The sequence below is a fragment of the Spermophilus citellus genome (assembly GCF_964194105.1).
Source record: "Spermophilus citellus genome assembly, chromosome: X".
In the NCBI taxonomy this organism is placed as follows: domain Eukaryota; kingdom Metazoa; phylum Chordata; class Mammalia; order Rodentia; family Sciuridae; genus Spermophilus; species Spermophilus citellus.
Genome location: NC_138190.1, coordinates 115928832 through 115942770, shown reverse-complemented (window position 1 = coordinate 115942770; position 13939 = coordinate 115928832). Strand labels below are relative to the sequence as shown.

General features: G+C 37.4%; 1 protein-coding gene across 2 annotated transcripts in view; it reads right to left on the bottom strand.

Annotated features, from left to right (window-relative positions):
• The window catches only part of DOCK11 (dedicator of cytokinesis 11), a 192857-nt gene that overhangs the window by 91551 nt on the left and 87367 nt on the right, over positions 1–13939 (bottom strand). For both annotated transcript variants that reach the window (XM_081276990.1, XM_081276991.1), the window contains exons 15-20: positions 12125–12247; positions 11885–11961; positions 7546–7730; positions 7394–7459; positions 5404–5496; positions 3278–3401 (exon numbers count right to left, since the gene is read on the bottom strand). In XM_081276990.1, the coding sequence (XP_081133116.1) occupies positions 3278–3401; positions 5404–5496; positions 7394–7459; positions 7546–7730; positions 11885–11961; positions 12125–12247 (668 nt within the window). The remainder of the gene's footprint in view (positions 1–3277; positions 3402–5403; positions 5497–7393; positions 7460–7545; positions 7731–11884; positions 11962–12124; positions 12248–13939) is intronic.

Sequence of the window (13939 nt, the reverse complement as noted above, 5' to 3'; positions counted from 1 at the left end):
CAGTACAACTTCAGAAATGGTTTGTCCAGACCTTTTCTTTTATAAAAAGCAGGACAAAGTAACCTGAGTAGAAGAACCATTAGAAATGACTATGCCATAGCTGGGCACAGTGGTGCATGCTGGTAATCCCAGTGACTTGGCAGAGTGAGGCAGGAAGATCGCAAATTCAAGGCCAGCCTCAGCAATTTAGTGAGGCCCGTCTCTAAGTAAAAAATAAAAAGTGCTAGGGATACAGCTTAATGATTAAGCAACTGCGGACTTAAAACCTGGTACCAAAAACAAAAACAACAACAACAACAAAAAAAAACACTAAGAAAAAAAGTGACTCTATCATCATAGTTAAACAGAAAATTTGACAAAAGAAAAAAGATTTCCAACCTTGAAAACAGGAAAATATATATTGCTTCTTTGGCAACATTTTTTTCCTCATAGAAATTTTTATCAAGATATAACTCAGATATAATTAATCCATTTAAAGCATACAATTTAATGGTCTTTAGTGTATTTCCTGTTGAGTCTCTATCAACACTATGTAATTCTAGAGCATTCATCACCCCAAAAGGAAACTTCAGAGTCCTTAGCAGGCACTTCTCATTCCCCTTTCCCCCCATCCCTAGCAACCATGAATCCACTTTCTGTCTCTATAAGATTGCTTAGGTAACATTTTTACACTGTAAATTAATCAGATCGTGGTCAAGTGTGTCCCTTAGTCAAAACTAATATAGAGCACTTGGAAGCTCAAAGGAAGCTGAAACATGCCATCTGGCTCAAAGGTAGGAAGCCACTTAAAGGGTGAACAGTTAAAACTGATGAGTGGCACATAGAATAACCATCTCATGCTTCATTGAATATCTTGCCCACTTCTGTCTAGGACTTGGCAAAAGAAGCTGAAATTTATCATTCAGGAGATATATATTCTCATGGGTTCTCATTGTCCTACTAGTTTTCTTCTCAATTCTCAAGGTCCCTACCCTGAATTAACTTCAATTTCTATGGGGATGAAGAGTAGGATTATACTAACCATAAAGGGAGCTCTCTAACATTCAGCCCTGCTGCCTGCTGGGCATCACTCAGCTGATTCCCTAATACCTCAAACTCGCCATGAGTTCCAAACCTACCATGCCTGGCCACAATTCTGCCAATGGCATTACTTTCTTTCCAATCACCCAACTTTAAAACTTCACAGTTTACTTTGAATCATCTTGTCAGTCATTTGCTAGGTCCAATATACAGTCTTCCCCTCAGAATCCACAAACTGCTTCCAGGACCCCTCATGGATATCCAAATCCCTGGATACTCAAGTCTCTTATATTTAATGGCACAGTATTTGCATATAACCACACATATCCTCCAGTATACTTTAAGTCATTTTTTGATTACTTGTCATGCTTGATATAATATAAATGCTATGTAAATAGATGTTTGCATTGTTTAGGAGTGACAAGGGAAAAAAAATCATGTATTCAGTATAGCTGCAATTGTTGAAAAAACGATTTTCAATGCATGGTTCCTTGAATGTTCCATAGATGTAGAACCCCCAAATACTGAGGGCACTTATACTTTTTCTGTAATTCCCTTTTTCTCTGCCTTTCTGAAGCTGTCATAACGTGGCCCTCAGCCTTTCCTGGACATTTGAAATACCTCCCTTACTGGTCTATCCTTCCTTTTTTCTGCTCCAACTCACCTTGCCCTTTATTTTCCTGTCTGACTCATTTTTGCCCAAAACAGCTCTTCCTAGTATGTATAACTCTTCTGTAGTTCCAGATTGGTGACAGAATCAAAACAAATCCACTGGCTGGCATTTGAGACTTTCCATAATCTGATGCCTCTTCTTCAACTTCACATCCTATGACCCACACCCAGCATGCTGAACTCTTGACTCAGTGAACTACTGTGGGTCTCTGTCCATATTCCTCAGTATTATGACCCTTTACAAGCTGTTCCTTCATCCCAGATCCCCTACCTTCTTGCCATAACTGCTTTCTCAAGATCTACCTTGTGCCAGGGATGGTGGTACGTGCCTGTAATCCCAGTAACTTGGGGGGCTTAGCGAGCCTCAGCAACTTAGCAAGACCCTAACTCAAAAATAAATAAATAGGTGGATAGAGAAATAAATAAATAAAAATAGAGGGCTGTGGATGTGGCTCAATGGTAAAGTGGCTGTGGTCAATCCCCAATACCAAATATATATATATATGTATATATATATATATATATATATATATATATATATATATACACACACTTTCCCTGTAATACCATCCTCTCCTCCTGGAAGCCTTCCGTGATTCCCAGACACCTTTCCCTCCACCCGTAGAATGATTTTGATAATCACCACTTTCTACATTGTATTATAATTGCCCACATAGGACTCATTTCCCCTCTGAGATTATATGTCCACTGAACATCAGATCTATGGTGGATGCTTCACTGTATTCCCATAATACCTACTACAACTTCTTGCACATAATAAATATACAGAAATGTTTGCTAAATAAATGTTTGATCCAGGCTGGCCTGATCTGCATCCCAGGGAACACAGATGTTCATAAAGTGAGTATGACATGAGCTGTGTTCACAGGCCTCCTATGCGCTCCCAAGGTTGCTTCCCATGGTTTATCTGAAGCTTTGCTGAAATAGGACCAGGACTGGGACTTTGTTACTAAAGCTTATTCAACTTCATTAAATCTGTTCTTTTCTCATTAGAAACAGGCAGCCCCCAACCTCCCTCCAGCTCACAGATGTCCCTGGCTCTGGGCGCACTTCCCTCTTCCTTAGTAAGTAGAAATGGAAAATTCCGGTTGCTGGGCAATTCCACGTAAAAGAAATGATAATACCCTGTGACAATATGTGTTTTTCTTTAATAATAACAATTTTATGTTGCTTATAGTAGTTTAAGCATAGTGCAGATTATTTGGAAAATGATATTTGGAACAAATGATAACAAAATGAATGTATAGTTCATCTTTTGTCAGTGAACTTTTTTTAGAGAAGCATTTTGCTATGTTGCCTAGGCTGGCTTCAAAGTCCTAGGCTCAAGTAATCATCTTACTTCAGATTCCTAGTAAGTTGAGACACCCCTATATCCAGCTTACCCAAAAAAAACTTTCCTAATTCAGAAATGTACTTTTTTGTAAAGGGTATAAATGTTCTGCAGCTTTATGAAAAGTAGTTATATCCTATTTCAAATAGTTATAAAAAGAGATATTTAAAGAATACATAATTCTGGGTTTGATCCCCAGTACTACATAAAATAAAAGATAAACAACACAGGTACCTGGAGTTTCAACTGTGTCCTGCTTTTTAGTTGTTCCCTTTGTGTTGATTTCACAACTTACATGATAAAAAGTGAAAAGCAAATGATGTTTTTGATGCAGGTAAATGGGAAGCTCGATTTTAATCTGAAATGACAGCAAAATTACACATGGCGTTTTGTTTTGTTTCATTTCAATTATCAAGCTGGACTGTCAGACATTTAGTTCAGTTTCATCACACTGTTCCAAAATACTTCCTAAATGACAGATCAAGCGGCCAAATAATAGATATCATTTAAATATATTCCAAATGCTTTTCTGGTCACTTTCGGTTTCATGACAATATTCTCCTGGCTTGTGAGGGCTGATTTAGTAATTTGGATTCTCCTGGATTCGATTTTGAAGTAGAATTTTCTGAAATGCTAGATGAAATTACATGCATGTATGAATATGCCACAATGAACCCACTGTTCTGTATAATTAATATACACTAATAAAATTAAAATGAACAAACAAGAAAAACACCACATCCTCACAGTCCAGGGATAGTGGGTAACCCAATCAGAGTCAATGTATACTGAATCTGAAAGGCTTCTTTTCTTAAGTTGTTGTTTACTGCATGAAAAAAATATATATTTACCTTTACAAATAAATGTGCAAAAAGTCACTACAGCCGTATGGTATCCACAAATTAGAGCTTTTATAAATTTCTCTAGAAGAAAAACTCAGCTCTATTCTTAGACATAAAAATTATCTCCTATGATTCATGAATTTAGTTAAAAATTAATGCATATAATAAAGTATCTCAAGCAATTTTCTAATCAGAAACCAACTTAATGCTTAGAATGTCTCCTGCAAGTATGTAAGAGACATTACAGACTACATATTTGATTTAGTGTACATGCCTTTAGCCATTTCCCCCTCCCTTGCATGTGCACACATGCACTCTCTCTCTCTGTCAATATATAGTGAATGACTGAAAAGTCTGTTCATTTTAGGAATCCTAAAAGCAACGTGAATTACTTCCTATATGGTCTAGTTTTCTGCAGTGACCAGTCTTGGTTATAGAAATGCACACAAGGCATGGTTTTTTTGGTGTTATAACTATGGTCTGTTGTAGGTATATTTTACTACAGAACATGCCTATTCACGGCATCCAGACCATCTGGGTATCTAATGCTCTACTGCACATAAATATGGATATATTCCCTCCCTGGGTGGAAAAAATGCAAAGTGCCACTATCCCCCTCCCCACCCTCAAACTGAGAAAGGAATGAGTGAGGCCTATGGCTGGGATATAAGGCCTCCATACAACAGCAGGTGGACCTGGGGAAATCAGGAGGGCACAGGGGATGGTCTCAGACCAAGCCAAGAATGAAGACATGAGAAACAGAAACAGCAGAGCATCTGGCCTGTATGTTCATTCAGGTTCCATGGAAGCATGTAGGAAGCAAAAGCAGTCTACAGATCTGAATAAATAGCTACATATAAGCTAGGAGAGGCTAGGCAGTGACCTGCTGGAAGTACAGAAATATAGAGATGGAGAAGTAGAGAGAAGGGAAAGAGAGATGGAGACAGGGTGAGAGAGAAACTCAGGAAGGAGCACAGAGACCAGGAGAAGAGACCACCCCACTCTCCTTTATCTGCTTTTCACTGAGGTGTGTAGGGCAGCCAGGGAGATTCTGTTGGCCCGTGTGTGTGACACTGTCTCTCAAAATTTTTCAATGACAGACTGGCTACATCCTACCACATAAAACTAGAAGGGAAAGAGCTAGAGGCTTTTCAGAAATTTTCTTCTGAATTTCTCATTTTAAAGTCAAGAAAGTGGAGACTCAAAAAGGGGAAGTTAATTAGTGTCACAGAGCCAGTGCTATCAAAGCAAGGAGGGCTAAATCCTAGCTCCAGACTGATATTTGTTTTCTACCATGTTATCTCAAATCACAGAAGCCCTTAAATTTAGGGCAAATCTGTCACTGTAATCAGAGTGTACCAAGCAGAAGATGCCCTTCATTTTGATGTGACATTATCTGTTTTCATGGAACAAAACATTCAGGGATTGCAAGTACAGATGAAAAGACGGAAATAATTTGAAGAGGAAAAAGAATAGAAACCAGTGCATTTTAAAAATACCAGAATGATATGTTTTTACCTCATCATAGAATTCTGGATTTTGGTTGTGGTGCGAGACAACAGCATAAGCATTTGTGGTATAAACAGACCCTGCAGGTTTTCCATAAATACACTGAAAAAGAAGGAAACAGAATCACCATTCCAAATGCCGGTCTTTAAATGTGATGCTATGGAACCACATACAGTTAGAGGCATCTGTGAGCACAGAGCCTTGGCCAAGCCCATGCAGCTCTCACCATGAGCCTGTAAGCTCCAAATCATTTACAGTCATTCATGACACCACCTCAGATAATGCCTGTAGGATGCTTTTGAACGTCTGGCCATCAAAGAAATGCAATTCCAAATTAGTTAATGGTAAGAAGCAGAACATTTTTTATCATCTGGAAGACCAGGCCTATAAAGCTTACTCCTCTCATGCCACTTGGATATCTTAACATGAGAGGTACCCCTTCTGCCAGTCAGCAACATTTTTTGGATGCTTACTGCACAGTGGGCAAGGAGAAGAGCTTTTAAAAAAGAAATAAAAGCTAGCAGAAGCATTTATAGGCTAAATGAATTAAAAAATGAATCTCTATTAAGCTACACTGAAGCTTACTGTTAACATTTTAAAATATGGCACTTTTAAAAATCATTGCCTTTCTGTTATACTGATAAAATAAATGTAAAGTTTTCTATGGTTCCAGAGAATGATCAGATTTCATTTCTAATGTGAGTTTTTCACTTCCACTGGTCTTTAATAAGGTCAAGGATGAATATGGAGTCAGCATGCCAAAGAACTAATTGCCTTACTTTGTTACTTCAGACCGAGCCTCTAGGCCAGCTATGAAATGAAATTGAGACTCCATATGAGTGCATATCCAACTCTCCTTAAATATAGTTATGAAGGCAATTTTCAAGAACTGCTGAGAAGTAACCTAAGAATCTCTAAGTATACAAAAGGATATTGCTTAGAAGGAAAAGAACAGTTGTTATCGACTCTACTAAAGGGAGAACCAGAGAAAATACACTGCATTTGAATCAGGCAATCTTTAAGTTTCTCTGTAAAAAAAAATCTCTTTTCAAAGGGAGAGGCTATGAAACATAAGATGATTTAGTTTGGGGAATTCCAGCCTCTTTCCCCAGGGATTTGAATATAAGGCCATCCATCTGTCTGATTTAGGCTCAAGCTAGAGAAGTAGGGAACAAGATAAACACTTTGTGATGTTGACATGTTCTCTTGACTTCTCTTTCAGGTCTCTGATTAATGGACTAAAGAGCAAAAAGTCCAAACCAGCTATAAAGAGGGAAAATGTAAAAGAACTGTGATATGACAGTTTTTTTAAGTATTTAAGAATCACCATATCACATAATATTGAGATTCTGCTTTTTAGAGATTACAAGTCCAAGTTTGGAGGCACCATTTGGCTAGTCATGGAATAGAAGTTATATCTCACATCAAAGTAGTCATGCTGTGCTTCTGTCAGCTCAAAAAGCCTGTTCAGATTTCAAGGAGAAAGGAGTGTATGATTCCCTGATGGTACTATTATAAACTATCCTAAGAAAATGACCTTGTGTAGAAGCATCAAAGCAATGGCAAAACTTGGTATGTGCGCTGGGTTTATAGCTCAGTGATAAAGCATTTGTTTAGCATGCATGAGGCTCTGAGTTCTATCACCAGCACTGCCAATAACAAACACAAAAGCAAAATAAAACTGATACGAAAAAGCTTACTTTATGTGTGTGCATGCTGGGAACTGAACCCAGGGCCTCACACATGCTAGGCAAGCACTCTACCCCTGAGCCACAACCCCAGCCCAGGCTTATCCATTTTTACAGCTACATATGCTCTCCTTTCATTTTGTTATATATTAACATTTAATCTAACCCTTGTAGTTAACTTTGTCACCATAGTACATTTTCTTTTTGATGTTTAGACAAATTAAATTTGAAACATGACACTACCAAGTCCACAAATCTCCATCTCTTCTACCTCTACCAAAAACACATGTTTATCAGTATCAGAAACAAACCTTTAGCCCACAAGCATCACTGTCATCCGAATCCCGGAATTCCACACAGACTGCAATGTTTCTTGCCTAAAATGATTAATCATTGAAAATGAGTCAGAATGAAAAGAATCTAACATTTTATACTCCAGAAATGTATAGTTTACACTGCTTACCTTGGCAAATGTTTTCTGGCTATCATATTTTAACTGCAGAGGATAGACATACAGATGGTTTTTGTAAATAGTAAATGGATAACAATATTTTGTCATTTCGGGAACAAACTCTTCAACCTCCACAGTAATATTTTGACAATTCTTTTCAAAAGGCTTCAGGGGCACATATGAAGAAGTAATACAGTCTATAGCAGGAAAAAAATAAACAGGCAAATAGTACACAGTTTAACAACATTAACACATTCCTGGATTCACAAAAATACATGTGGATTATGTTCTGAAAAATTAACTTGGCTTAAAAATAGAATTCTTAGTAAGTGACAAAAAGTTAAACAACCACTTAAAAAACCAAAAGAACACAGTGGAGGGGCTGGGATTGTGGCTCAGCAGTAGAGCGATTGCCTAGCACATGCAAGGCCCTGGGTTCATCCTCAACACCACATAAAAATAAAGAGATAAATAAAATAAAGATACTGTGTCCAATTACAACTAAAAATAAATATTTTTAAAAAACGACACAATGGAGTAGTAGCCTGATGCTAATTTTTGTGGAACCCTTCACACCAGACATGAATTACTGTTTCATTCTCAATGTTGAGTGATTTGCCAAATATAACACATCATAATTTTGACAAATTTAAACTCTGCAAAGAAATCCATTACATTTTCCCTCCTGTGGCTGCAATTTAGCTTTCACTGCAAATTTTTATTGGTATCAGGGAAAGAAATAAGGGTAAATTTATACTTCCAATTAGCTCATGGCAAGTCACTTTTAAAAAGTTAACTTGGTGCAGGTGCAAATTTTCACAAAGAAATAATGGAAGCTTTTTGAAACTACAGATCTTACGATGTGTTACCAATAATAAATTCAATACTCTCAAATATGAAAAGTACAAAGCCTCAGCCAGAGAAATTTAGTAGCATATGTTATTGAAGCAGCCACTGCAATAAAGGTTATCCATATACTTAGGGGCTATAAGATTGCTAGTCCTTCCTGCAGAGTGACACTGAAGGAGAAGGAAGATCCAGTACAGGCTAGACCTGAACACACAGTAATTTTTGTTGAATATTTGTTTCTGATTATTGAAGCAATATTTTTTAATATTTATTCTTAAGTTTTTTTAGGTGGATACAATATCTTTATTTTACATTTATGTGGTGCTAAGGATCAAACGCAGCACCCAGCACATGCTAGGCGAGCACTCCACCACTGAGCTACAACCCCAGCCCCTGAAGCAACACATATTTACAATAGAACCTGGAGGTATAAAGAAACACAGTAACAATTAGGCATTCCACTACCCAGAGACAACTCCTATTACCATTTTGGTGTATTTTCTTTTAATCTGCTTTCAATGTATATGTTTAATATTTATTTTTTAGTTTGACACAATACCTTTATTTTATTTATTTATTTTCATGTGGTGCTGAGGATCAAACCCAGGGCCTTGCACATGCTAGGCAAGCACTCTACCACTGAGCCACAACTCCAGCCCCTCTATGTATGCTTTATATACTAAAATAAAAATTCTACTTATATATAGAACTTAATCCCATAGGATACAGTGGTGTACACCTGTAAGCCCAGGAACTCAGAAAGCTAAGACAGGAGGATCACTTCAAGTTGGAGGCCAGCCTGGGCAACTTTGTGAGACCCTAACTCAAAATAAAAATAAAATAAAAGATCTGGGGGCGGGCTGGGGATGTGGCTCAAGCGGTAGCGCGCTCGCCTGGCATGCGTGCGGCCCGGGTTCGATCCTCAGCACCACATACCAACAAAGATGTTGTGTCCGCCGAGAACTAAAAATAAATATTAAAAATTCTCTCTCTCTCTCTCTCTCCTCTCTTACTCTCTCTTTAAAAAAAAAAAAGATCTGGGGGCATAGTCCTGTGCTAAAGTGCCACTGTGTTCAATCTCTAGTACCGCACGCTCAAAAAAAATTTTTTTTAAATTTTTTGGTATTTCATCTGATGTCTTATTCCACAAATTGGAAGCATCATAATTTGTGGCTGCATGAAGTTACATGGTGTTTGTATACCACACTTGCCTTAAGCACACTGACAGTGTTGGATGTGCAATGTTTGCAATTTCCTGTTAATATAAATAACACTGCAAATAATCTATATGCATACACTTCTGTCTATATTTAAAAGTATTTCTTTAGGAAAGAATGCATTGCACTTTCAGGAGTTTTAAAATGTAAGTTACAGATTCCCCCTCCCACTTTTCTTTTCCTTCTTTTCTAGCTTCTGTATAAAGAAAACACACACACACAAACACATACACACACACACACAAACACACACATACACGTGTGTGCAAAGTTAAGTCGGATGTCACTCCCCAGCTTACAACCTATTAGTGACTTCTCATTGCACTTAAAATACAACTTTTTGTATTTTAAGGGGTTTTTGTATTTTAAGGGTTTATTTTTGTATTTTGGGGGTTGTGGCTCAGTGGTAGGGTGCTCGCCTAGCACATGTGAGACACTAGGTTTGATCCTCAACACGACATAAAAATAAATAAATAAAATAAAGGTATTGGGTCTATCTACAACTAAAAAAGTTTTTCTTAAAAAATACAACTTTGAAGATGTTACTGTGGTCTATACAATTCTCTATGTGACTCAAGCCTTCCTACTTCACTTCCTGTCTCCTCATTCCCATAACACACTATACTAGAGCCATACTGGCTTCCTTTCTCCTCATACAAGCTAAACTTGCTCCCACCTCAAGTTCTTTACAATATACACAGTGCCCTCGGTCTGGAACATACGGTCCCAAACATCACATGTGGGATCTTCCTCCCTCTTCTGTTCCTGAGCTTAATGGATGGTTTCCCCAGATGCCCTGTTTAAAGCAGTCTGTCCAGTCCATCCCAGCTGGGTGCAATAGCACACACAACTATAATCTCAGTGGCTCAGGAGGCTGAGGCAGGAAGATTGCAAGTTCAAAGCCAGCCTCAGCAATTTAGCCAGGCCCTAAGCAACTTTGCAAGACCCTGTCTGGAAATAAAGAATAAAAAGGACTGGGGATGTGGCTAGGTGGTTAACTACCCCCTGGGACAAATCCCTAGTACCCCCCACAAAAAAGTCTACCCCAAACATAGCCTAAATTATTCACTTATTTATCTGTATGTTTACTATCTGTTGTTCCATCTAGACTTTAAATTCCATAAATTTAAAGCACATAGTAGTACGTCCTCAAATGTTTAATCAACAATGATGCAATAAGTAAATTATTATATTTAGTAAGTTATCATTATTATAAGTAAAATAATGTTTTGTTATTAGTGAATAAATCGATATAGAATCTTGAAACTGGAATAATGTCTTAATTACAGACACCTATGTATATTTTTTGCACATGATAGGTAATAGTGCTTGGCCAAAACCTAATGAGAATTAGATAGTTTCATGTTCTTTAATTTTTTGGTGTTGAGGATCAAACCCAGGGCCTCACTATTACTAAGCTACACTCCTAGACAAATAACTTCATTTAAAACATTTTGGAAATTTGATTGATGAGCTAAAGAATCTTAATTTGTATTACTGGCACTATTATTAAGACAAAATATTTTCAAATATTTCCTACCCAATTCATTTTATTTCCTACAAATCATCTTTTGTCTGTCCTAGAATCTTAGATTCTAGTACTGAGACAAGAAATTCTTCTCCCTTTTGATCTCACACTTGCTGACAGAGGTAGAAACTTACCCAATGTAAAATGCATCAGAAACAAATGAGGGCATACTGATAACATCATATATTTTATAGAAAACATATGATAAAGATCAACTCAGTTTCTCATCTGTAACTATTCACCATGCATACTGGGTTGAATAGTCCCACCCCCAAATTCATGTCAACCTGGAACCTCAGATTGTGACTTTAGATGGAAATACATACATATAATTAGTTTAGGTGAGGTCATACTAGATGAGGGTGGAATCTAAATATAATGACTAGTGTCTCTATAGGAAAAGGAACCAATGAAAACCAAAGGGAAGAAGGCCATGTGAAGACAAAATAAACAAAAATGTAGCTATGAGCTAAGCAATGCTAAGGACAGCCAGGAGCTTCCAGAAGCTAAAAAGACTCAAGGTATGATTTTTCCCTAGAGCATTCAGAGGTAGCACAGCCCTGCTAACATCTTGATTTCAGCCTTATGAGAATAAATTTCTGTTGTCTTATATAACACAACTTAAAATACTTTGCTACAGTACCCTTAGGAAACTAATATACCATGCAAACCTCAGGAAAAAAAATATTTTTAAAAAACCCTAAAATTCAAACATAACCTTTAATTATGCTTTAATTAATTTGCAATACATTCTTACTTGATAAATCCACAGGAACACATTCCACTGTGATATTTAACTGCCCAGGAATGATCTGCAATTTGGTCTTTTCTGGTCTAGGTATAAAGAAAGAATTTTTTAGCATTTAAATTATGATGATTAAATGTATTGGTTACCCTATATCCAAATTTCATTCTTTAGGAATTCAGTTCTAACAATACATGACTCACATTCATCATTTTAAGAAATTGATAATTCATTTATTGCAGTAACACTTACTTTTTGTATTCTGAAAGCAGCTTGAGAAGGTCTTCATTAGAAAGCTTGCTACTATCCTGTTTATATAAAGGAGAAAATCTCCCTTCCAGATCGAGAGAGCCTTGAATGTCTTTGAAAATGGGTCTAAAACAGCAATAAAAAGGATTTACTAAAAAATCTAAAAGTATCAATAAATCCAGATAGCCCGGGTAGGAATATAAAATAGAAAGTTATTGGTTTTCTCACAAAGTTAAACACACATCTTCTCTGCAGCAATTCCACTCCTAAGTATGTTTCCACATTCTACGTGAATGTTTTCAGATTTATTTGGTACGGTCCCAAATGGGCAATAATCCAGATATTCATCAAGAACAGAATGGATAAGCAAATTGCAGTGCATTCATACCATCAGCTACTACTCAAAATGAATTTCCAATACATACAATATGGATAAATCTCAAAAATGCACTGAGTATAAGAAACCAAACACATACTGCATGATTCCATTTATATAAAAGCCTAGAATAGAAGAAAGTCATCTCCCACGATCATCAGATCATTGGTTGCCCAGAACAACCACTGATTAGTTGAGATGACCAGTAGGATGATTGACTGGAAAGGGCCATGTGGACACTTTCTTTATCTTGATAGATATGTTCTTTATCTTGGTTGCAGTAGTGGTTACAACCATATACACTGTGAACACTCATCAAGCTCAACATTTAACAGGTGTGCATTTTTTCAAAGGTAAACCATATCACCTTGAAGTTAAGAAAAGTTAAAGTAGAACTTGAATATAAATTTATATAGTTTACAATATACATGTATAGTTCCCCCCCCCCCAGTTCCAGGGATGGAACCCAGGGCCTCACATGTGCTAGGCAAGCACTCTACCACTGAGCTACAACCCCAGTCCCTCTTCTACCATTTTTAAGAAGCAATTTTAGTGCTAAAATGGGAAGTGATGTATCCCAACAAACTGAAAAATAAATGTAGCCAAAACCATAATTCCCCCTGGTAGAACCTCTAAATATTTGGTTAAAGGCATTAACTTCTAAGTACACCTCCTTGATTTGCACTACACAGGGATTTATCATACACCTTTTAAATATACCAGCCAAGTCTTTAGAATGAATTCCTGCTACTGCTGACAACCAAAATGATTCAGGAAGGGAAACAGCACAATTCTTCATCAGAATTTGGGATCAAATCTCGTCTCTTTGATGATTTCAAAATGAATTTTTCTACTGGCAAAACAACACAGGCAGCTACTGCTACTGCCCAGAGGGGGGCAGTATTCCATAGTGGTCTGGAGTGGGCACTGAAGTTGGATGCCCTGTGTTCAGATCCCTACTTTGCCACACGCTAGTGAACTTTGGCAAGGATTTCTTGTTTTTATTTTACTTGTGTGCCTCAGTTTCTTCATCTCCAAGATGGGCACAACTATACACCCATCTTAAGAAAATCTACATTTGGAACTGGGGTAGTGGCTTAGAATGCGAGTACTTTCCTATGGTGTGCAATGCCCTGGGTCCCATCGCCAGCACAGAAACACACACAAACACACACACACAAACACACACACACAAACACACCCACACAACATTAAGCACTTAGATCAAAGAGTGCCTAGAATAGAGCTAACACTTAACTGTTAATAATAGCAGCAGCAATTGACTTTTCAGGCTTGAGCTTTTTAAGTATGCTTATATTTACAAGCCACACTTCACATTCAAAATATCAACATAGGAGCTAGGGTTGTGGCTCAGTGGTAGAGCACTCACCTAGCATGTGCGAGGCACTGGGTTCGATCCTCAGCACCACATAAAAAATAAA